Source organism: Accipiter gentilis, chromosome 31, assembly GCF_929443795.1.
Source record: "Accipiter gentilis chromosome 31, bAccGen1.1, whole genome shotgun sequence".
NCBI lineage: Eukaryota > Metazoa > Chordata > Aves > Accipitriformes > Accipitridae > Astur > Astur gentilis.
This window is the reverse complement of record NC_064910.1, coordinates 2,905,271-2,928,925: the sequence shown is the minus strand read 5'-3', so window position 1 is coordinate 2,928,925 and position 23,655 is coordinate 2,905,271. Positions and strand designations below refer to the sequence as shown.

At 46.2% G+C, this 23,655-nt stretch overlaps 1 protein-coding gene across 1 annotated transcript; it reads left to right on the top strand.

Moving 5' to 3' along the window:
* The first annotated feature begins 531 nt into the window (after positions 1 to 531).
* ADPRHL1 (ADP-ribosylhydrolase like 1) lies at positions 532 to 22,039 on the top strand. The gene is made up of 7 exons (XM_049834575.1): positions 532 to 998; positions 4,746 to 4,910; positions 11,239 to 11,364; positions 13,970 to 14,110; positions 16,735 to 16,862; positions 20,216 to 20,348; positions 21,409 to 22,039. Exons 1-7 carry the CDS (start codon positions 785 to 787, stop codon positions 21,564 to 21,566), a joined length of 1,065 nt encoding a protein of 354 aa, XP_049690532.1. The 5' UTR covers positions 532 to 784; the 3' UTR covers positions 21,567 to 22,039.
* The last annotated feature ends 1,616 nt before the right edge of the window (positions 22,040 to 23,655 follow it).

Below are 23,655 nucleotides of genomic sequence, written 5' to 3'. Positions count from 1 at the left end.
AATAGTTTCCTTCCAGAGTCCAAATGTGGTCTGCACCTGAGCTTGGCATTAGGAAAAAGTCACTCTTTGCCAGGGAGTAAAAGGCGTGGGATTGAAGTTGGTGTTTTGCTCAGCAGTTATCCAGGGGTGCAGTGAACTAGAAAATCTTACTTGTAATAGGTGGAACAGAGCAATAAAAGCTGTTGACAAAGTATCGCCCTAGGGTGTAGTTAGAAATGGGAGAGGTCGTCTGCATTTGACTAGATTTCTTACTGCCTGACCCCTCATGCTAGCGGTTACAGAGTTTGGAAACTCCTTTTATCACAGGCTTTCCTTCTGACTGGTCCCTGAACGGGAGGCTGACTCCAGCATATCAGAAAAGGGCAGGAAAATATATTAATTTACAAGTTATTAAATAAATAAACACCCCTGTGGAGACATCTGTTTTTCTGGGTGTAGAGTTACTTACGCTGGGTAGGGCTAAGGATTTCCTGGCTTGCTTTACGCTGGGTTGCAGAAACGAGGCTTTTGCACTTCGCTTTGCGGGTCCGCTCTTGCGGTTTCATTGAACAAAGCCCCGGCGAAATCCCTGGGTTATGAAATATTTCCTCTCCGCCGGGTCCCAGACAAGAGATGGCATCTGCAGAGCCAGAAAAGGAGGTCCTTGCCTTATAGAGAGTGCTCTCGGTGTGACACAATGGCTGATATAAAGTGTCGGGGGAGCTGAGCCGAAGGCAAAGGAACAAAGGAAGATCAAGATTCGGTGGCTGGCTCGGACAAAAGGAAAGCGGGCAGCGTCTCAGGGATGGATAAATTTAAGGCTGCCCTTGTGCTGGCTGGGGTAGGGGATGCCCTCGGTTATCGCAATTTCTCCCGAGAAAACAATGCCTTAGGTGCCAAAATCCAGCAGGAGCTGAAGGAAATTGGAGGGCTTGAGAACCTGGTGCTCTCTCCCGACAAGTGGCCAGTAAGTGACAACACGCTCATGCACATGGCTACAGCAGAGGCTGTCATCACAGGTAGGTACGAGGGGACTAGCGGACGCAGTCTGCAAAGGAGCAAAACTGTCGAGCTGCTGCGTTTCTTAGAATGAGCCTGAGTGCTGGGGAAGTCATGAGAAAGCGTGTCAGAAAGGCTGCTGCTTGTGAGTGATAATGTTCATTTGCTTGTCTCATCCTGCGACCGTCACACAGACCGGGGAGTTTTGATTTCTTGAGCGCGGAGGGGCTCTCCCTGTATTTCCCCTAGGTTTATACAGTTGGTTAAAGCTTAAAGACTAAAATACCGCATGTCCAGCGTAACAAAAGTAGATTATCTGTGTGCTAAAATACGTCAGGGAATCATGTAGCCACTAGGGATTCTTCTGTAAAAGATAAGAGCTCTTCCAAGTGCTTTTTTAACATGTTTGTGTCCAGAACTGCGGGCTGGAGTAGAGTCACCTTAATACCTCTTGCAGGCTAAAATCACTTGTGCTGTCTCCTCTTTGCTACCCCTTGGGCAAAGGGTTGCACCTGCAAGGCCAGAAAAGGAAAAATTTGCTTTATAAGGAGAGCTCTGTGTCTTCAGTCCAAAAAATATTCTAACATACTATGTTTATAACAGTCTATCAGAATAGTGGAAGTTATTAATATATATCTTCTAAAATCACAATAGTTTGAAAGAGAACATTTGGTTTTTCCTAAGGAAGGAACAGTCTTTTGTAAGGTACGACGATATTTGTATCGACACCTTACCCGTCCAACTAGAGCTCTCTGAGGACTGTCAAGCTCATCATCATCAAAAGTACACCGGACAACAGTGACCATTCAGCAATATTTTGCCTCTTCAGAATGAATCCATTTTTTTTAATCTCTGTAAAAACATTCCTGATTTTTCTTAAAACGCCTAATGCTGGATAACTAACAGTAGCAGAAGCTCACAATGTAGCTAAGTATCCATCACGTCAATGAAATTTCCCTTGCTCTTCTGTTTCACTGCTTTATCTGCCTGCTTCCAGTCTGTTCTAAATTTAGGACGTAGAGATCAGTTGAAGAGTGTGTTGGACACTTCATACTTGGCTATTAGCTAACCAATGGTTTTAGGGGTAGCTAATACACTAAAGATAAGGGCAAGATGTCAGCCTATCAAGAAAAAAGATGACTAACATATTTCTGAATATAGGCTATGATTAAATACATATCATATGTTTCTTTCTTATTGAACCCTCTAAAGCCACAACTTCTGGATAATCAAGCCAGTTAGACTAACAGTAAAATAATAAATCTTATTTCTTAAATATAGCAGGAGCACTGTGGCTCTAAAGAAAAAAAGTCAGCTATAAATCCCATCAGCTGTGTTTATCCTACACTCTCATTTCTTTGGCCTGATCAGACATGCTTTTTAAAAAAGTGCTTTTATGGGCTGGCGAGAAAGCAACAAGCTGCTGTGGGGAATTTTAGTAAGAAATCCTCATTTCATAGTAACGTTGGTGAATGGGGGAAAGTGAGACCTTCTCTCTGCCCACAGCAGCATCTCCTCCTGGCAAGGGGAATGCAAAAAATGCCACTGGGCTCCGTCATGGCCCAGCCCATGTCCAAAATCACCCAGGTCAACGGAGTGAAGCTGAGGGTGAACGGAGTCCGTGAGGCTGAAGGCAGCTGCCACCGGCCAGGGGGACCTGCCTCGCTGCTGCGTCGACTGAGATTTTAATGAATATATTGGGTGCCTGGAACATTACCAGCCAACAAAAAAAAAAAAAAAAAACAAAAAAAAAAAGAAAAAAAGAGGGGGGAATAAGCAATAAAAATATTCGTGTCCCTCGCTACCCCACACATCCCCTTCACCTGGCTGGCTGCCCACCGGCCGCAGCATCCCTGGGTGCATCCCTGCAGGTACACGTGGGATGCGGGATGCTCGCCGGCTGGGAACGACGTGCCCCGGGCTTAGGCTCGCCGTCAAGTCCCGTGGCCACGGCACTGCCCTCGGGTCAGCTCCCGGCCTGAGGCTGTGAGAGGTGGGGGTTCGTGCCGAGGACGAAGGCAGTTCTCACCCGCGGAGGCGATTTCGGCCAGCGCTTTGCCGGTGGCGTGGAGGACGTCCCAGGAGGGCCGTGGCCAGAAGCAGCGGGGGCTGCTGCAGACCGAGCTCGTGCTCCCCAAATCCACCACGTGCACAGACTGAAAGGTCAACCCGACACCGAAGGATAAATGAAATGTCTGCTTCCAGCAGGAATCTGTCCCGTAAGGGCGGAACAAGAACGGCATCATCAAAAAGAAGGGAACTATACCCGCAACGAGGAAAGCGTTTTCCTCTCCGACTTAAACACAGGTTTAAAAAAAATAAGGGTTCGTTTCTAAAGAAAGAGCCTCTCCTATTGACTTGATGGCTGAGACAGCAGCCTGGCTCCGGGTGCGGGAACCGTGGTGGGCTCGGGCAGCCCGGAGGTGCTGGACCACAGGGGCTCTGGCTCTGGGGACAAAGCTTCTGCAGAAGCTGCCGGGCAGTAAATCCTGCTCCTGGCTGCGATCCGGATAAACTGACACCTGATGCCTAAATCTGGAAAGAGTCGGCAGCTTGAAAGTATCATGTTCCTTTAGGATTGTATGTGGGATGGCCAGCATAACAGATAGGGAGTATTTTATGTGAAAGGAGGGGAATCTTGCTTTTACCCTGCACCTTTATTCACCTGTCTCCATAAATGGCACTTTTGAGGGGCTCTGGCTTATGGGCCTCCAAATTGTCTCTTTAATTGAACCTCTTTTGTGGATTTCAAGAAATCACCGATCTTTGACAAAATGCAGATATTTTTAGAAGAACTTCCCCTGCTGTGTCATTCGATCTGTGAGTCAAACCAAGTATTAAACGGGGTTTCTCTAAGTACATGGAAAAGATATAAATGGACAAATGCCGACAGCCTCCTCAGTTCCCGCTGCTTCCACAACTGTAAGAGATGCCAGTGGAAGCTTTTCCTTGGCAAGAGCCAAGGGCAGGGCTCTTCAAGCCCAACAACACGCAACAGCAGCCAAGAGAAGCAGCGATACCGAAGAAACAGCGGGCGTTTAAGAGGGGGAAGGTTCCTCCTTAGGCAAGACTGTAGGCCTTGGTAAAAATAATCAATATACTGTTGGGATTTACTACTCTTACTGATCTTTATAATAATTTTTATAAAAGCTCGCTGTTCTGCTTACTGTACTGACAGAAGAGATTGGGATCCCTGCACGAAAGACCTACACATTTTAGACAAGATAAATATAAAATAGAGATTGAAAAATAAGGCCACTGATGTGCTTTTGTGTTGAATCATACATACCTCTTTAAAATAACTCAGTGGTAACTGAAAAAAAAATAGGCTTTCGTTTTTAAATTGGCTTCACATCTGCAAATAACGGCAAATCTGAGACAGGCTGGCTTCAGGTGCACACCCAGTCCCGCGTCGGCCACGCACTCACCTTACAGTTAGACACCTCTGCAAATACTTCACACCATGGAGCCTAAATAACACCCCTGAGCAGCTACCGTCGACAAACAGAATGCCTTCATCTTTCCGATTACAGGCGGAAAGGAACGCGGGAAAAGATGAGAACAGAGAGATGCGAGTTTTCTCCCTCCAGCCCACTCTCACGGTGTGTAAAAATGTGTTGACAGTGGCACCAGAAACACAACTCAGTATATTGGAAGTGGAAATAGGAACATTTCTTAAACGCGTAGTGAGCTTGCTTGGATTTTTTTCAGTGCTCTGTTGCTCTTCTGCCTTCACACAGCGACCTTTTCTTCCCTCCTCCGAGCAGATTACTGGTGTTTGGAAGACCTGTACCGGGAGCTGGTAAAGCGCTACGTGGATGCTATCGACAAGCTCCCGGGGAGGCGGCCAGACCCTGCTACCATCGAAGGCTGCAGGGAATTAAAACCAGACAACTACCTTCTCGCTTGGCACACACCGTTCAATGAAAAGGGTACGGTACCGCTTTCCGTTTATAGATCCTGGCTTGAATAATGCATGCTTTCAGCGTTTGTGGCTGTATGGAAATTGTTTCCTTTTTCCCCCTGACATCAAAGGCTACTACCCCAAAACTTTTCCATGTTTGCCTGAGGATGGCAAGAGATCTGCCAGGAATTCCTTCTGCAGGGCACTATGTCCTCTCGTAAATGAACCCTTCCCTCTTTAACGTCTATTTAAAGAGACTTTGTTCTTGGCTCTGTGCCTCAGGGTCCAGATCTTTGTCCTTGAGTTTAATGGCTATTTTAAGAAATATTTTCTACCATTTTTCATTTAAACATTTGTAGTCTTGAATCTTTTCAGCGATGGCAGATCTGAAACAAAAAAGCTGAGGCTGTAAATTGCTCTAAGCACCAACATGTTCATAGGAGGGAAAGCAGAGACTTTTCTCCAGGTGGATGCCCTGCTAACAGCTATGACTGTTTTGCTGACAATCCCTAAATATCCCTACCCACGACCCTCTCTTTCTTTCTCTTTATGACCATTTAATTTTACGACGAATTGAATTTCTGCTTCAAGCTAAATAACACGCACGCAGCTACGTCCACAGACGTACGCATATACCCCCACAGCGCGATTAATCTTAAAAGCCTGTAGAGAGACATCGCATCATCAGAGGAGGTAGGCGGAGACAGCCACAAGACGATGGCAGCTCACACAGGCGTTGCCCCGTGTCGGTGTGATGTTCTGCCACCGTAGCACGTACCGGCACCGCTCAGCGGCATTGCCTATTGATGCAACATCAAGGCAAAGACCCGGCGGCACAACGCCATGGCTATTTCTGGGTCTCTGCAGTCAGTTTTCTCTGACACAGAAAGCATCCCTCGCTCGGCCCCTGCTCCTCACCAGCAGCTGCTGGGAGGGAAAAGGATCCCCTCCCCGCGTATTCTGCCAGGCAGATCTGAGAAAGTGCCCCTTTGGCAGTTGTCGTATGTTTTCTGATTGACAGTGACTAAAATTTGGTCAAAATGATTGTGGGAGCTGCTGCGAGCCCGGAGCAGCTCTCAACACCTCCCGCAGTGGAGCACGGCTGTTCCCTGGCCCGTTGCTGGGTTGGAGCTATGTCTCTTCTTTTAGCCTTCCTCCTGCCCAGCTTTCCATGACAAACTATTTGCTTTTGGGATATTCTGAGCTAGAAGTATCTAAAATTAGTTCCTGCCTTGAGACCTGGCAGCTAAAGCCCACCTTCTTCATCTGGTCTGACAAATATCATCCTGAACATCTCAAGAAGCCTTTTTTTCACCCTAAGGGCAAAAGAACCAGTGACCTGAGGTGGAGATGTTCAGCCTACCATGGGACCTGACACTGTTATGGACGTAATTAACTTTTTAATTGTATTTTCACAAATTTCTTCTCGAGGCAAAAATATTCCATGGGCATGGAATGCCTAGCAGTCAGATGATACCTTGGGTGGGCTGGAACCAAAATGCTGTTTTCCTGTGGGCATTCTATCTTATCTCACTTCTAGCAAGAATTCATGTGCCGGCCTTCACGGACCAGCGAAATCTTAGCTTAGGTAATTTTGTATTGCTTACGTGATGCTCCTTTGCTCAAACTCTTGTGGGTGTAGTCAGCACACCGAGTTCTTAAGTCAAACTGCCCCGTGTGGCTCTTTGCCAACTCATGTCGTGCTCCTTGCCACGCTCGTTGCAGAGGTACCCAGATTATGTTAACGGCTGGTGAAATTCCTGTGACCACCAGAAGAGCTGCCCAAAGCTGTCTAACCCCTTCCATTTTAAGAGCTTGTTTCCAATTTATGATGATGTTGATAAGCTCGAGGCTAAAATTTTCACCGTTGAGTGTTTGCCTCTGTCTGTCAGCATTTGTTTAAAGTTTTGATGCAGGTGAGTCTGCTGTTTCTGAGACGTGCTAAAAATGTTTTGTTCCATTGCCAAAACCTCACGTTGTTCAGAAGAGAATCCCTGATGTTTGAGAGCTGGAACCAAAATCTGAGTAAGATTGAGCCAAAGATGTGCTTTCGGAAAGAGCGGTCAAATGGCAGCTTGGCTCTACCTGTATCGTATGTGTTTCAGGCTGAGGCTGCAGCATCCAAGCAGGTCTTTATTTGCAGCTCCCGGAGCAGCTGCTCGCCTTCCGAGCAGCACACAGCGCCTTTTTCCTGGTGGCATTGGTAGAGGAGCGTGAGGAAAAAGCGTGAGTTAAATGCGGAAAGTTGGGGAGCAAAAATGAAGAGAAGGATGAGACGCAGACAGATGGGAGATAAAGGTGCCAGGCTCTAAGTTCTCACGGGGAACGGTCTGTAGTCACAAAAGACACATTCTCATCAGGGCTTAGCAGCCATTAAGCTGATCTTTATTAATTATTCTACAGATGTAGGGTGAAGAAAATTACGCTGAGGTATTACATACTAAAAGAGAATAAATGTAGTGCACAAATGGAAATGATGCAATAACAAAGTGTCAACACAGCTTTTGTGCCAAGAAGTCACAGCTCAGAATTCTATTAGTTCATGAAGTAGCCAAGAAACAGGAGGAAAAAGGAGATATTGTGAAGGTGGTCTGTTAGGATTTCCAAAAGACTCTCGACAACATCCCTCACCAAAGGCACTAAATGATGAGGCACTAAGTTGCTACAGGATGGCAGAAAGGTTCTCCTGAGGACAGACAACTGGTTATAAGACAGTAAATGAAGAGCCGGAGATTGCAGTCTGTCTTTTCCATGCAGAAGGAGGTACCTGTGTTGGACCTCTGTTATTCAACGTGCCCACAAACTATCTGGAAACGCAAGCGCCTAGTGGGTCAGCAAAATCAAAGATAACGTGATGCAGAGTTGTGGAATGTGCTCACAACGATGAATAACTGTGCAGCAGAATAGCAGAACCAAATGCAACGCCGATAAGTGAAAAGTCATACGTGGGGTGGGGGCAGAAATCCTAATTTTATATACGTTGTTGTGGTTGCTGATACAGCTACCATTCAGGGGTGGGGCCAGAAATCCTAATTTTATATACGTTGTTGTGGTTGCTGATACAGCTACCATTCAGGGAAGGGATCGTGGAGCTACAGTATTTCTACAAGAACATTGCTTCAGTGCGCAGGAAGAGCCAGAAAGCAAATAGACTATTAGAAATGGCTGGGACAGGAACAGACAACAAAACATATTTGCACCACTGCATAAATCCATAGCTGCTGTTTCTTCATTACTGTATATAATCTGGTCCCTCCCTCCCCCCAAAAGGATGTAAGAGAACTAGAAAGGATATGAGGAAGGATGGTTAGATTAGTAAAAACCTGCTTCCATAGGCTGTGATGTCTGAGACTTTACGACAGAGAGCTGTAAAGTCATAGATAACTCGGAGAACATGAATAGGGACAGAGAAAACTCACTGTCTCCTCCAGCACAGGAACCAGGGACTTCAGATGAAACTAGCAGGCCGTGAGTTCAAAGCAAGGAAAAGGAAGGACTTCTTCACACAACACCTAATTAAGCTGCACAACTATTTTCCAATGCCAATTTGCAGATGCTGCAGTTCATGTGAGTTCAAAAAAGAGCTGGGCAAATTCACCCAAGGGAAATCCTTCAAGGGTTATTAAGCAGAAAGATGAATAGCCAGCTGCCTCCTGCATGGGGGAGAAAAATTGTCAGCAGTTTAGTTAGTCCAAAGGGGTAGCAGCATCATACTTTTCTTTTACTCTTTCTTAAGTATCCTCTCCATTGGCCACCGTCAGACATGATAATTTAGGTCGACCTTTGGTCTGATGGTGGCGGACTGTCCTTATGTTCTTACACGTGTCTCACCTGTTGCTTGGACTAGTCACCGTGTCCCTCACTTCACTGATTCAAATGGCAGATACCGAGACATGGGAGCTAACAGCTGCTCATCACCTGAAGCCCTGTCTAGGCTTGATGTTAGTCCGTGTGATGCAATTTTTTGTCACCGAGTTCGCCCATCTAATTCTGCAGAAGGTTTTCATATAACTTCCTAGGCTGGAGGAACGCGATGAAGCTGCAAAGACAAGCTCCTTCAGACCAGCAGTCAGATTACTGTAGTGCCTCCTCCGCTTCGGATATACTTAGAGATGTTATTTAATTAGCAGCTCTGTGTAGCACAACACCCTTCCCTCTTGGATAACCAGCACGGATTGTGTCCTTTGGAGGACCCAGGATCACATAGTGAAGAAGACTCTCATCTGCTGCCACAGAGCAGCAGATGGTTTAATGAAGTCTTGCGAGCAGAAGATATGTTCTCCCAGTTAGGTTGACTGGTGCTCTGGAAGACTGGATTTCTTTCCTGATTCTTCATTGTGGTTTCTATGTGATTTGTGGGATAGGCAGACGGTGGTTTTGGCTCCTGGCTCCTTAATAACCAGGCACTACAGCTGCAGCGTATGTGAGGTGCAGGAGCAAACCCGCCATTTGCAGGACGAGCATCCAGCCTTTTCACCAGCAGCAGCGGCCAGAGGTTTTTCTGGAGAGGGGCCCTCTCACTGTTATCACGAAGGCGAGCGAGGGGTGAGGAAGCAAGCTCTGAGCTTGCAGGGAATAAAATGGGGTCTTGCAAAGCCTTTCTTGTCACATTTATCGGGCGTTTGGCCTTTTTTGGAAGAGTTATGGCGCACAGAATTTGCACATTAGACTCTGAGGAGGAAGGGAAGGAATGTCTTCAGCTAACTCGATTAGATCACCTAACCAGGGTGCTTGCTCAGGATCGCTGCTCTCCAGGGAGAAGAGAGAGAAATCCAGCTCCCAGTCGGTCTGTGTCGCACCTGGAGATGCCGACGGGTGGCTTACGTTAGTTTGGCTCAGGCTTCGGTTTGTCTTGAAGCAAATCTTCCCGCCACCCCACTTTGATCACGCTCATGACATTTAGGATACTTGAGGTGGGGATGACACTTGGGATGGCACGGAACAGCAAACGGTGCTCCGAGAGAGCCCCGGTGCTCCGCACCCGCAGCGGGCACAGCCCAGGGGAGCAGGGGGGGCTTTTCTCGGGATGGGTGACTGCAATCCCTCATCCCCCTTCCTTGGCATGGCATCTGCTGCTTCAATTCACTCCGGCCCATTAGTCGCTCCTACTACGCCATCGTAGCGGCTGATGGAGACATAGCCTTTCTCCACGCTGCGTATCTGGGAAAGAAGAGAGACTGTGCTCCTAATGCAGGTTCCACAGAGGCTAAAATTAGGTGGCAGAAATATGCCCCTTATCTTCCAGGGACCAAGTAGAGAAACGCTGATTGCTCTCAGCTCTACCCAAGGTCACTGGGAAGTGTGATTGAGCAAAGACAGCTGAAAAATGCCAAGTACTTTGAAAAATCGAACCCTATCCACCTCAGGGTGGGTGCCTGCAATGAGTTAATGCTTTTTTGGGCATTGGCTCACCAGCTGGAAAGAGGAGATAATCACCTCACTGGTGCCTGTTGAAGATAAGCTCGTTAAAACTTCTGTGGGATCCTGATATTACTGTGATAAGTACTGCAGAGAAACTCATTAGTAAATTTAACACTCCATTCAATGAAGTGTTTAAAAGTTGAACACCTGCGATCGTGCACTCAATGCTGAGGATTAAAGAACTTCTGAATTAGCTATTCAATAAATAAACGCCATTCTGCACGAGGCAGAAATTCCCAAGACCAGGCTCAGTAAGTGCAGGCTGTACCATAATCAGTGTGCACACGAGCACTAATTTCAGGTCACACAGAGAAACCTCAGTTCTGACATTGCCTAACTTTGGAGGATTTGGCTCGGCAGCCTTTAGTTTCCTTTTGGACACGTTATTTTTGTATGTAGCAGAAACTATTTTGTGAACTACCTGTAGGGCTCTCTGGGATGAAGTGTGCATTAAAATTTTAAGATCCACTATGATACTCATATAAAGTGTTTTAGTTCTGTGCTTTCAGCATGAAGACTACCAAAATAAGGGCATAGTAAAAGTGTATCTGTTTCTCAAATTTCTGTTTCTAGAGCTGGCATCTGGAGTAAGCAAAACAGCGGTGTCAGCCAAAAACAAGTAAAGATGGTATGAGAGTTTGAATCAAAGAAGTGCTGTGAACAAGAGAGCACACTGCTTTCTGAACTCGCTATGCTCTTTCTTGCACTTGAGAATATTGGAATATACCTGTAAAACCAGAATGACTATGTAGAAGCAAAATTCCTCACAAGAAACTTTCAAAACTTGTAACTCGCTTCGCATACTAATTTCCCATTCCCTGAGGAGTTCCCACACATGAGATGAATTAATAAAATGCGCTTGTTTCACACTGTATCAACATATTTGTGTATCGTTAGTCTCCTTTTAACTGCCCGGCATTATCTTCTTACTGTAGGTTCTGGATTTGGAGCATCCACAAAAGCCATGTGTTTGGGGATGCGGTACTGGAAGCCGGAAAGGCTGGAGTCCCTTATCGAAGTGAGCATTGAATGCGGGAGAATGACTCACAACCACCCTACAGGTAATGTCCCTGACGTATACGTATATACGTGCTGAGGGCCCCAAGGCTGCTTTTCACTTCTGCGGGGACTAACGCAGCTCCTCTGAACTCACCTGGTTAAACTGCTTCTGCTTTGCAGACTCCAAGGCCTTGGTTCGAATTTTGCTTGGGTAGTATATACAAGTATATATAGTATATACATGCATATATTACTTATATAGGCTCATATATTTTTCTTGTATATTATGCAGACAGCAACCTCAGGCTGGGAGTTTTCCCTCCTAAAACCCCAATAACTAAACACAACCTGTCTTGTCCAAAGCACATTCATGTCACTTGCCCTGATCAAATTTTCAGATTCACGTACACCCAGATGACTCACCGTTATCATGCTAGTTTATGGTTCAGAGGATAAAAAACATTTTTCTCTTGACAGGTTTTGTCATTTTGAATCACTGTAGGTAAAGGTAGAAAGCCAAAAAAACCTACCTTCACATATTTTAGGACACAATCTGAAACATTCTCTAAGCAAAACATAAGTAAGTAGATTTAATGCTGTTTTGAATATTCAGGTCTGTCAGTCTGATCATTTTATGCTACATAAGTGTGTATACATTCTGTCAGCTCTAAACAGCAAAAAATAAATCCATAATGAACGGTGACATGTTCAACATGCTCAGTGCTCTGAAGCAGTCAGAAAAGCCATCAGGATGGCATAATATTAGAGGAAAATATTTCAGAGCAAAGCAGAAAATAACATTAAGCCAATATATAAAGTCCCTGGAGCATTAGCAGCAATAAGACTGCTTGCAGTTCTTGGTCTCCCCCCTCAGAAGGTACTTACTAGAGCCAGAAAAATGGCAGCAAGGAGCGTTCAAGTCACCAATTGCCTTCCATACAAGGAGAAATTACACCCAGAAGGAGTTTTCAGCTGGGAAAAGAGACAAGTGGCTCGGCGGGGAGGAGAGGGGTGGAAGGGCCACCAGGGACCTCACCGCCATCCCGAAAGGTGCCAGGGAAATGTCAGTCGTGATTCTCGTAACTCAAAGACGGGAAAAACCCGATTGAGGTGTCAGTCAGGACTGAAACAAACAGACAAAGGAAATATTTCCCCGCGCCGTGCGTAGTTCAGCCGCAGACCTTGCTGCTGCCGGCAGCTGCAAAGCCCACAGATACGCCGGGGTTCAAAAGGGATCAGGCGAGTGGACGAGAAGGGCTGTCGCTGTTAAAAGCAATCAAGCCGAGTAATTAAAATTGCCCCTAAGCTAGTCCAGCAGCTCTGGGGAGCGGAGAAACCAAACCAATTAGGCTCACTTTGTACTGGCATTATTTGCAGAGCCAGAAATCTCAGCTGGGGCTCGCTTTCTTCCCCGGCGAGGGCTGCCAGGAGCGTGGGCAGCAGGGCAATAGCAGCAGGAAGGGGGGGATCTACCTGGAGAGCAGACAGGGAAAGACTGCCAGCCCCCCTAAAACCTTCTGGGCACGTCGCAACCTCCACCACCCTCTTCACCCCCCGCTGCCCACTGCTAGCCCTTTGCTTCACCCTCTAAACCCTCTGTTGCCACCCTCACGCTGAATGTGACGCTAAAGCATCTTTGTGGCGGTTGGGTTAGATGCTGACTACCCGAGTAAGACCCTTTGAGCCGGCTCTACCTGGTTTTTTATTCTTTCTGAAAGCATCTATTGGATCCTGGGTTAGACGTGCCTTTGGCCTGACGCAGTGTTGCAGGTGTCACAGCAGCGAGAATGAGTAATTGTCTCATCTGGACTTGTAACCTCCTAAAATAATTTAGTTTTTACCTTCAGCAAAACACATTAAGTTCATGCTTGCCTCTATGCATGGGTGAACACTTTTGGGCCCATGCACCGAGAGAAGCACACGCATCAATACTTCGCTCACCTGGGGCTTATTTAAATGACTGAGTTGTTTTCCCACCCTTCTTTTGCATGTTGCACTGGGTTGGTTTTGTTGCCTTTGACTGAATGCCAAGAGCACAAGCAAATATGAGGAACGAGCCCCTCTGTTTCCGACATCATGGAAGCGTCGGGTGCCTGTTAACAGAAAGTTCATCTTAAGTATATTCGTATGCAAAGTAGAAGACCTAGCTGGGCCGGCAGACAGCATGTCTTACTTGGACATTTGCTTCTTTCCTGTTAGGGGACAAGGGCTTGTCCCCTTAGAGTAAAATGAGCCAGAAATAGTGATAGAACTAACAACCACAGCCCTTGGGCTGGATGACTCTGTAAGCAAGGTGATATAGCTTGTAATTGAATCACTTCGCACAAGTCAATTATTTCATGTGACTTCAATTAGAAGATTTTTCAGTATCACATTAGTGGATTATGTTTATTTTTGACCCCTACCTCAATTTCTGTCACGTTACACCACTGAGAACAGAAGCTCCCTTCTATGTAAAATAAGTCATAAACAAACGGGCACCACGCATTAGCCAAGAATCTCAAAATGCCACGAGCCTCCCTGCAAACAGACGGAGATAGGTTATGTACATTCGTTAATCTAGCCGACGGCCATGAGGCATTCCACTAATGATTTTACGAGGGACATGACAAGGATGGTACAATCACAGACGGCACGTTGTTAATCATCGTTATCTGTGAATTCCAGGCTTTCTGGGGTCCCTGTGCACAGCTCTTTTCGTGGCATACGCAATACAAGGGAAACCCCTCGTGCAGTGGGGAAGAGAGATGATGAAGGTTGTGCCGATGGCTGAAGAATACTGCAAGAAGACCATCCGCCACATGGCAGGTAACGTGTCTGAATCAAAAGAGTTATTTTCTTAAAACCATGTTCAGCTAGAAAGACACGGAAGAAACGTCACTCCCCAGTCTCTCCATTTTGCTGCTTTCCCCCCCTCTCCCACCTCCCCAGGCTGTCCTCCTGCTTTCTCTGCTCAGCTGTAAGCTCTTCGCAGGTGGTGCCACCTTCTTCTACCGTCCGTTAGTTGCCTGGTATATTGGTGGCAAAAATACAAAGAAAAATAGCAATGATGATGTCCTACTGCACAGTTTTATTTGTAGGAAGTCTTCAAAGACTGCTGGCCAGGGGGGAGGGAGGAAATGATATTTAGCAGGTTATTAGGCAAACTGACTGCTGAGATATGAATTATTCAGCTCCCTTCCATCTGTTAGCACAGTCCAATATTTTCCATATGAAACCCACTAACTTTCCTCATTTTGCCAGGAAAAGTTCACCTGCAGATGCCTCCTGACCAAGGATTAGCTTTTCACCACAAATTCAGATTTGACTTGTTGCTTTTCTGAACAAGTATTTAAGATACAACCTGTTGTATCCTTGTTTTAAAACAACCGAGCTTAACACAACTACTGAACTTGATATTGCTGCTTTACTAATGTATGTGAACTTCAGGGCAAAGGTATTTTAGTCCCCCCTTGCCAGGGAGCGATGCGTTTGCAACGGTGAGACCTGCCGTAGACAGAGGAGTATCATTATATTAAAACATGGAGGAAAGAGGTTTTTTCTGTTAATCTGAAGGGATGGCTGTTGAGAAAGATTGAATTCAATGGCAATCTTTACTCAAGAGCACCCAGAAATGAAGATTTACCTGGGAAGGAAAGCTGCTGCTTTAAAATCTGAAAGGACCACCGGGGAGCCTTTCTGAAAGACCCCCCATTTTCGTCTGCGCCTCATTGCGCACCAGGATTTTTTTTTAGCCGAGACCTATGAGGAGCAGGTGCAGGATTAGCGTGAGCGAGCTCTTCTCCGAGTGGCTTTGCAGCAGGTCCCTGTCACTCCACCCCAGCAGGACCCCTCAGCGTGGAGGTATGCGTGTTGGACTCCTGAGGCATGATCTCCAGCTAGTGCTCGTATTGTTGAGCTTCGTCCTATTTTGGTAGCGGGAAAAGTCTCCTGCATTAAAGTTAAGCTCCTTGGCTGGTGAAATGCACCGCAAAGAAATCCTTCCGAACAGAGCCCTCCACTTTTAGAAAACTCTTTTTTAGCTGTGTTCTCCCCCGTGGGTAACAAACATGGTGTTCAGTCACAGCGGGCTCGACTCAACACCCCCTCTCTGACGATCGGTGGCAATTAGGTGCCAGATAGTCCCATGGACCTGAACGTGACCGTCGGCTCGGGCTGGGCTCGAGAGATGGGGCAGACCCTCGCCAGGGCTGTTGGCGTGGGGTTTCTGACCGTGCTACAGGTCGGCCACGCAACCCAGATCTCCTGCAACTGCGCGATCCCTTTGTTTCTGAGCCCGTGCGTTGGAATAATCACACTTCCTTGCTTGTTGAGGCGCTACCTAGAAAATATTCATCTTTTGAGGCATTCGTTTTTTACGGCCATGGGAGAAATAGGGAAAAAAACCCACAAAGAAAGAAACATGTTAGGTCACCTGCATCTCTAAAAGCAGTCTTGTACCCAGCTGCTGGAGTGGGTGTCAGTAGTTTCCTTCAACCAACATTTTCTTTGTGCCACTTTTTTGTCCCTCAAGATGGTCTCCTCGGCTTCATGGATGTGAGTCCACTTTTGCTCTGCTTTCCTAAACACCTCCCCCCTTTTTTTTAGGGTTCTAATGAATGGCTTCCTTAGGGAAAACTGGGGCATGGGCTGAGGAAAAGGGCCCCCGAGCATTCCCAGGTGGGAATTGGCCACGTCGTTGAAGGCTCATCCCTGTCTGGGGAACCAGCACCCTTGTGAATACGTTCACAAGGTCCTACAAGGCAGCTTGGGTTTTTTTACATGGAGTTGAACCGCTTTAAAGACCTTAATTGCCAAAGAGGATCACCTGTATGGCGTTTTAGGAGAAGAAGCAAAATCAGATTACGTCCTTCAGAGAAATGGTTTGGTTGTGTGTATGTTCCTCAGCCACTTGCAGCACACAACTGAGCGACCAAGCAGGAAAAAGTAGCAATGATTGATTTTGTTTTAAGCTGTACACCAATAGTCCCATACCGAATTGCTAGTTTGCCTTGGCATACTTAGCCGTCTGGTTCATCTCACTGATTTCTAATTCTTTACCCCCGTCAGCTTCCCAGGCAGGGTTTCACTCAGGCCTCAGATGGGTGCATGTGTATGTGCTTTTTGTTGACTCTTCTCTTTTCCTTGGAGTGTTCCTCAGTAAGTTCTCTAAAGATCTCATCTTGATGTATCTTAACGTAATTTTAATATACCATAAAAATGGCACAAGATTCTGAAAATATTTTCTTCTTTCACATCTTCTATTTCCAGTTAGATGTCCCACTCCATATTAAAATGCATACTTAGTACATATGCCCACTTAATGTACGTTACTGTAAAATTCCTAGTTTTTCAGGTCAGTCAATACAGTAATTTTCTTTAAAATTTATTAAAGTAGAACTGAAAATGTTGCCAAGATAAAATACTACATTGTTAATTTCTTTTGCATTCAGAATATCAGGAGCACTGGTTTTACTTCGAAGCCAAGTGGCAGTTTTATTTGGAGGAGAGAGAAATCAATGAGGAAAATCAGAATAAACCTGTCTTTCCGGACAACTATGACGCAGAGGAGAGAGAAAAGGTAACTGCAACTTCAGAACGTGTTCAGAAAGGCTCTGGACCGAGAGAGGTATTTTCAAAGAGACACACCGGTATTTTTCAACTGTGCCAGAGTAGTCGGGAAGTCTTAATTTTTTTCTAAAATTTCAAGAAAGAAACAACTCCCATCCTTGGCTCAGCTATGTGTTAGCGTAAAAAAAACCGTTGCCAATGGCCCTGGGGTTGCTGCAATGGGAGGAAACGGTGCAGAGAGGCAAACTTAACGGTCGGATGTGTTGATGCCCAGAGCAGGTACAAAACATAAGCCGTGGCTATTTGAGGGTGGAAACAGCAAATGTCTCACCAGGGGCTCTCATTAAAGCCTAATGGAGCTGTGGCCCGAGTCCCACAGAAATCCCTCCGGGTCCTAGGAGGTGGACTTGGTCACGGTCCTTCGAACAGGAGGCGGCCGTCCGAAGCGATCCTCTGCCAACGCAGGCTGTGCCCAGGCTAGTTTTAAGTGTCTCAAAAGATGGTGTTTCACCACACCCCGTGAGATACTATTTCAGAGTGTACATGATCTTTTCTTTGCCTCATCGTCTTAACTCAAGAGAAATGATGTGTCTTCTTCCCTGGTGTTTACAGCTTTCTGATACGTGCTGGCACCTCTCAGAGCTCTCCACTTAGCAGCTAAGCAATAAGTATGTGGTTCTTGTCACCTTTTCCCATAAATCAATCCTTTTTTCCAGACTATTAAAGCACCGTTCTATTCTGAGAATCCACTTTATATATTTTTAGGTGCTCATCTATGCGGTGAAAGGTGCCAATGGACAGATTGACTGTGGATAATAAGAAATTGCTCACTCCAAACATGAAGAATAGGTCTTCCTCCAGTTTTATTTTCTTAATTCAGTGCAATGAATTTGTTACTAGTTTTTTGTTCCTTCCAGTTCTACCAGAGTCTTAGCAGAGGTTTAGGAGAGATTAAACCCAACAGTATTTTCCCATGATCATTTCAAGAGACAACAGCATGAATTCCTAATGCAGAAAGAAAATTCACCTCCATTGCCCTAGACCAACTAATTTGGCCTATTGAGCTATTCATTTTCATGCACAAGAAAGGAAAATGTTGCTTGACCCTCAAACTCCACCACCAGCCAGGGATCACAGCCTGACAGAAGTTGAGAGACTTAATTTGCTTATAAGCCGAACGTGCTTATAGCCATGGAAAGAACGAATGAGGAGAAGGTAACCATCCTGCCTGCCTTTTTCCCAGGAGTGTTTTCCTTTGCACTCCCCCAAACTGACTCGTGTCTGGAGGCATAGCTGATTGCCTTTCTACAGGCAATTAATAAAGCACCGATATCTGGCACCACTCTTGCCAACAGGTCCCGCTCGACCAGGCACGTACCTTTCTGCAGACACATACCAGCTGCAGGAGACGCGAAAGTGAAGCCCTCAAACGTGGCTCGGGTTGCTCCAAGTACGTCGCAAAGGCAATTTCCCTCTCTAAAAATAATCACACCTCGAAATGCTAAGCAGCAAAGAGCACAGTCTGTGTAAGCACATATACAACTTAAATTTGTAGATAACTAGAAATGTGGGGATAAAAGACAAATTACCCCTTCTTAAATGTATAAATACAAGATGGGCTGATGTAGGATAAATCATTTTTCAGTGGTGTGTGTTTGGAACACGTTAGATACACAGTGAACAGGCAGGAACTGCACCGCGCTCGGGATCAGCCTTGCTTCTGCAAACAAATCACTCGCTCCGCTTGCGCTCCCGTGCTGGACACGGTGCGCGACAAAACAAGAAGGGAACCAAACCAAAGTCATCCAGGCCAATTAGACTCTGAGGATCTTGTCCCCTTAAGATGGAGCTGCTTAAACCAGCACCGTGAAAGGACCCAGAAAGGGAAACAAAATGGATGGAAAGGGAATGCTAGCCAGCAGCGGGTCAGCTCCCGGAGGGTGAGCAAGTCAGGGGCAGCCGTAATTACCGACCGCAGCAAGGAGGGGATGCATGAACTACCTCCAGGGCTTGGCAGCAGCTCAGTGCCTTCATCGGGAGGGAGCGAGCGTTGACATCTCCATCCATGCACTCGGGGCTGCCGGTCCTCGCCCTGGGGAAGCTGGGCTGGTGCCACGTCGCAGGGCTGCACGAAGGCGCAAAGAGGTTGGCGCGTCTGAAAAGCTCGAGAAATGCTGCCTTGGTGCAGTTAAGTCCCAAGGCTCGGTCCCGAGGGCAGCTATCCCGAACGTAAAGTTGTTTCAGCAAGGCGAGGTGACATCAGATGGGTGCAGAGCATCGGCGATCTTAAGGGCTAAATGGAGCGACACTTGAGCCGCCTGCCTGCGCGCCCAGAATAGCATCTCCGCGCCTCGTCCTCTTGCCTTTGGTAGTATTACACGTGTCAGGACCGCTCCGCCAGCATCCGAACTGCAGCAACAAGGCTGGGAAGTTTGCGTCTGGCAGAGGACAGCACAAAGACATACATACTCTCTCTAGATTGCAAAAAAAAAGCAAGCGGCAGAGCGAAGCTTTAGTCCAATTCTGCCTTGTTCAATCTATATGCAGATAAAACACAAGCCAGTATGTAATGGCTGAATAGATATGCAAACCCTCCATACCTGTTGCAGAAGCCGATCGCCAACCAAGCAGCAGCAATTCAAGTTACCATCATGTAACTTAAACTTCAGGAAATAAAGCTGCCCGGTTCCTTTAAAGGAAGGGGGTTTTTTTTTACTATAAATTTATGAGTGTTGAATTCATTTAGGGATTTGGGGCAGGAAAGAGTGAGTTCTGGAGGTATTCCCTCTAGAGAAAATCCGATCTTCCTTGAAAAACCTCACTGTGGGTTTGGAGGTTTTTTTCTTCTTTCTTCTCCTGGGGAAGAAATGTTTCTTACATTTGCAAATTGTCTTCCCTTTTGTTCAACAAAGGCTTGTAGAAGAGGAGAGAAAAGGCTTGGCAAGAAAAAGTCAGAGGAGGGGGCTTGAATTAACGTAGTCTGAAATTGGGCCCCTAAAGAAATTACTGAATCAGAACTTCTTCACCTCCCCACGTAAAACTTGGGTAACTGAAACATTTGCAAACGTGTCACAAGGGGAGCTGAGAATATTTCCAAGAGGCAGGAAGAGGGCTGACAAAGTAAGTCTTCACCGACCCTCATTTTTTAAATAATAAGGAATTTCTAGGTTGTGAACTTGGAATCTACCTCCACCTACTTTTTGGCATTCTTGCCTTGCTTAAATCACGCCGGCTTCTTGGCCTGCCGACAACCGGGTGCATTAAGCTGGGGTGAGCTGCACCTCGAGCATCTCCTAAGCTGACCCGCGCACCCCACGTCCCCATTTCCAATGCCCTACCCTGACGCCGCTGTCCCTCCCGCAGACGTACCGGCGGTGGAGCTCCGAGGGCCGGGGGGGGAGACGAGGCCACGATGCCCCCATGATCGCCTACGACGCCTTGCTGGGCTGCGGCGGGGACTGGACGGAGCTCTGCAACCGCTCCATGTTCCACGGAGGTGAGGGTCCCCAAAAACCTGCCACCCCCCCTCCCCGCTCCCTCCTGGCTGTCGGTTGGGCAACCTGCGATATCTGCGCCCTCGGTTTTACCCCTTTAACCCCTTTCTTGCGGCAGCAGCTGCCACGCGAGCCGTTTACGGTGCTTTTCAAACGTTGCTTCGTTTAAGTCTTAGGGTTTCGCCAGAGGTGGGTGCGCGAGGAGTCAATCCAGTATGGCTTTGTAAAGGGCTGGCATCCTTCTCCGCCAAAACGCTAGCGCCTTTGGCAAAGCAACAGCCTTTTAGCTGCATGTTGTGAAATTGAGTAAGGGAGAAAAATAATACAGCGCCCAGCCAAGTGCCAGGCAGATAAAATCTAGCACTTAGAGGCACACAGTTAACTACTTCTACAGCTTTGCAAGCGAGAACTCTCGCTGACGGCCACCTCCTGCCGGGCTTTGGAGGGGGCCAGTGTAGCTGGGAGGGGGGAAGGACCCCAGCCCCAAATTCCCCGCTCCGTCCCTGCCTGACGTGGTCCTCTCGCGCCGGCTGTGGGTCCCTCGCTCGCCCCGACACAGCAGTGAGAGCCCCCAGCCCCTCGCGGGGATGGACCGGCGGGTACCACACAGAGCATCGCTGCTACCCACCACGGCTGGGTGTTGTAAAGCGTGTGTTGTAAATCCGAGACTGGATTTTCTCCAGTCTGGGACATTTTTCCGTGTAGCAGGAACCCCCACAACTAGTCTTCCCTCTTTTTTTTTTTTTTTTTTTTTTTTGTTCCTAACGATGGCGAGCTGCTTGCAAAAGCTGTTGCGTCGCAGTGGATTTCCCCCAAAACAAATCTGCTCCTAGCCCAGGAGGCATCACCGCACGCTTGCCTTGGCATCGCTCTCTTCCCTCATCATCCTCACCTGCACCGGTGAGGCAGGACACGTGGTGGTGCAAGCCTTCGGGACTGACCCACCGTGCCCCCACCACGCTCCGTCAGCGGCTTAAATATTTATTTCCCCCTCTGCGCAGCGCGGTTTTTGGTTGCGGAGGTGACGTTAAGAGACCGTTGCGATTGTGCTTAAACCTGCAGGAGAAAGCGCGGCTACCGGCTCTATCGCCGGCTGCCTCTACGGCTTGGTTTACGGCCTGAGCAAAGTTCCCAAAGGATTGTACCAGGACCTGGAACAACGGGAGAGGCTGGAGTACTTGGGCGAGAATCTTTACCGACTATCCACGGAGGAAAAGTAAAGCGGTTTCTGCCATTTTCTCTTTCTATAAAGACTATATCGAACCCTGTAGATAACTGACTGACGTTCATAGCGAAGGAATTAGCCGAGAGTTAGTCCGAAAGGCTGGATGTAGATCGTGTGCAAGCGAAGATAGCTGAATTATTCGAGACTGATTAGATATTCACGGTCTGTGTTTTTTTTACAGATGTAGGGATTTCTGAGTATAAAGAGTGCTGCTTAAACCAGTGAGATAATCTCAAATGGAAAAAAATAAATAAAGCCTCTTTTGACTGATTTCAGTCTAACTTGCTATAATACCACTTCCAAAACAGCCGTGACCAGTAATTACACATATGAAATTAATTTTCAGAACTAATGCTTTCCTGCAAAACTAATGGTAGTAGCCACTTATGGGGATATTCTCTGTGTATTTTACAATCCTTTCACCACTGTGTTCCTCCTTGTTCTCGAATCTAATGTGTCTGTGACACTTGTAAACCTAATGTCTCACGGATTAGCTTTTAATGAACCACTGATCCCCGCATCAGCACTGTGGTGCAAGGTATTGTTACATTAGAAGCTTCCAGAAAAGGAAAAGCCAACACTAAAAATACCCCCAAGGAACAGCAAACCATCCGTGTGTCTAAAATTTCTGAATTATGCTTTTATTCTTCTTCAGTCTTCAGAACAAAAGTTTTTTTAAAATATAACTGGCTGAAATATTTGTAAATAAATTAATCTTGCACTGTTTTCTAAGCATCATTCTTTATTTTTAGATTGAGCAGATTATATGTTGCTGTATCAGTATCAGAATTTTTGGCTGAGGTCTTCGAGCAGTTGTAATAGGTCAGCAGTCAGGCTGTGGTACATTTCACAAGTCTGAGCACCACAAAAAGTCCAGGAAGAAAATAGTTACAACTGCTTTACCTTTTTCCCTCCTTCCTTTTTCCTTTTTTCCTTTTCCTTTTATTCCTTTTTTTTTCTTTTTTCCCCTCTCCTCTCCTCTCCTCTCCCCTCCTCTCCTCTCCAACTTCTTCTACTTTTTTCTTTTCTTCTTTTTATTTTCTTTTTTCTTTTTCTTTTTCTTTTCTCTTTTCCTCTTCCTTTTTCTTTTTTCTTTCCCTTTTTCTTTCCCTTTTCTTTTTTCTTTTTCTTTCCTTTTTTCTTTTTCCTTTTCTTTTCATTTTTTCTTTTTCTTCTTTTTCATTTTCCTTTTTTCTCTTCCTTTTTTAATTTTTTTTTTTATTTATTTTTACTTTTCAAGAAAACCAACAAACTATGATTCGGTTAAAAGTTGCATACAGCACACAAAGTAAACAGCAGACCCCGGTGAAGGAGATTCTGATGCCCCCACAGCAGCACGGGCACAGATCTGGAATCCTCAATGAAATGACACAGAAGTGAGTGCAGAATTTGTCCCCAGTGTTTAATCTTATGTTTTACCTCAGAAGTTCAGAAACTGAGGTCTGCGTAGCACTTTCCAAACTCCACCGTGAGTGATTGCCTACGTGGTGTTGGTTTCTCCTATCTTTCTCCAGCTGCTGAACTGCGTTTTAAAAAGATAGCTAAAAATACATAAGTACTTTCCTACCCCTTTTTCCACGTAAGCAATTGCTGGAATCGTCACTGGGACGTTATGTGGCAGAAAGAGGAGCAGGTGATCCCTGTCGTTATGAATAGCAGCCTGCATGACAATATCCGTATGAAAAGGTTTTCCGTACTGTGAGCTACTTCGCACACTGTTGTTTCAGCATGTTTTCTCTTGGCAGCTTCGCAAGGTGCTTTCTTGTTTGCTTTGGAGATACGTTAAACCAAAAGGAGCATTCGTGTCGGTCGCTCTTGATTTAAGAGAATACAAAGACTTTCTAAAAACATTCCTTCTAGTTTAGGATGCCTCTAGCATACCTGTAATAAATTCAGCAATAGAGAAGAGAGAAGAACATATCCTGCATAAGGTAGGATTTTCTCCAGTATTTGGCTTTTCCTCTTCCTTTAGAAAAAATAATCACCAAAAAATCGAAGAGCATTCACAAACTGCTCCCACTTTACCTCCTACCCAGGCTGAGGAGGACCAAGTTTTGTTTCAGAGACAAGTAAGAGAATCTCAT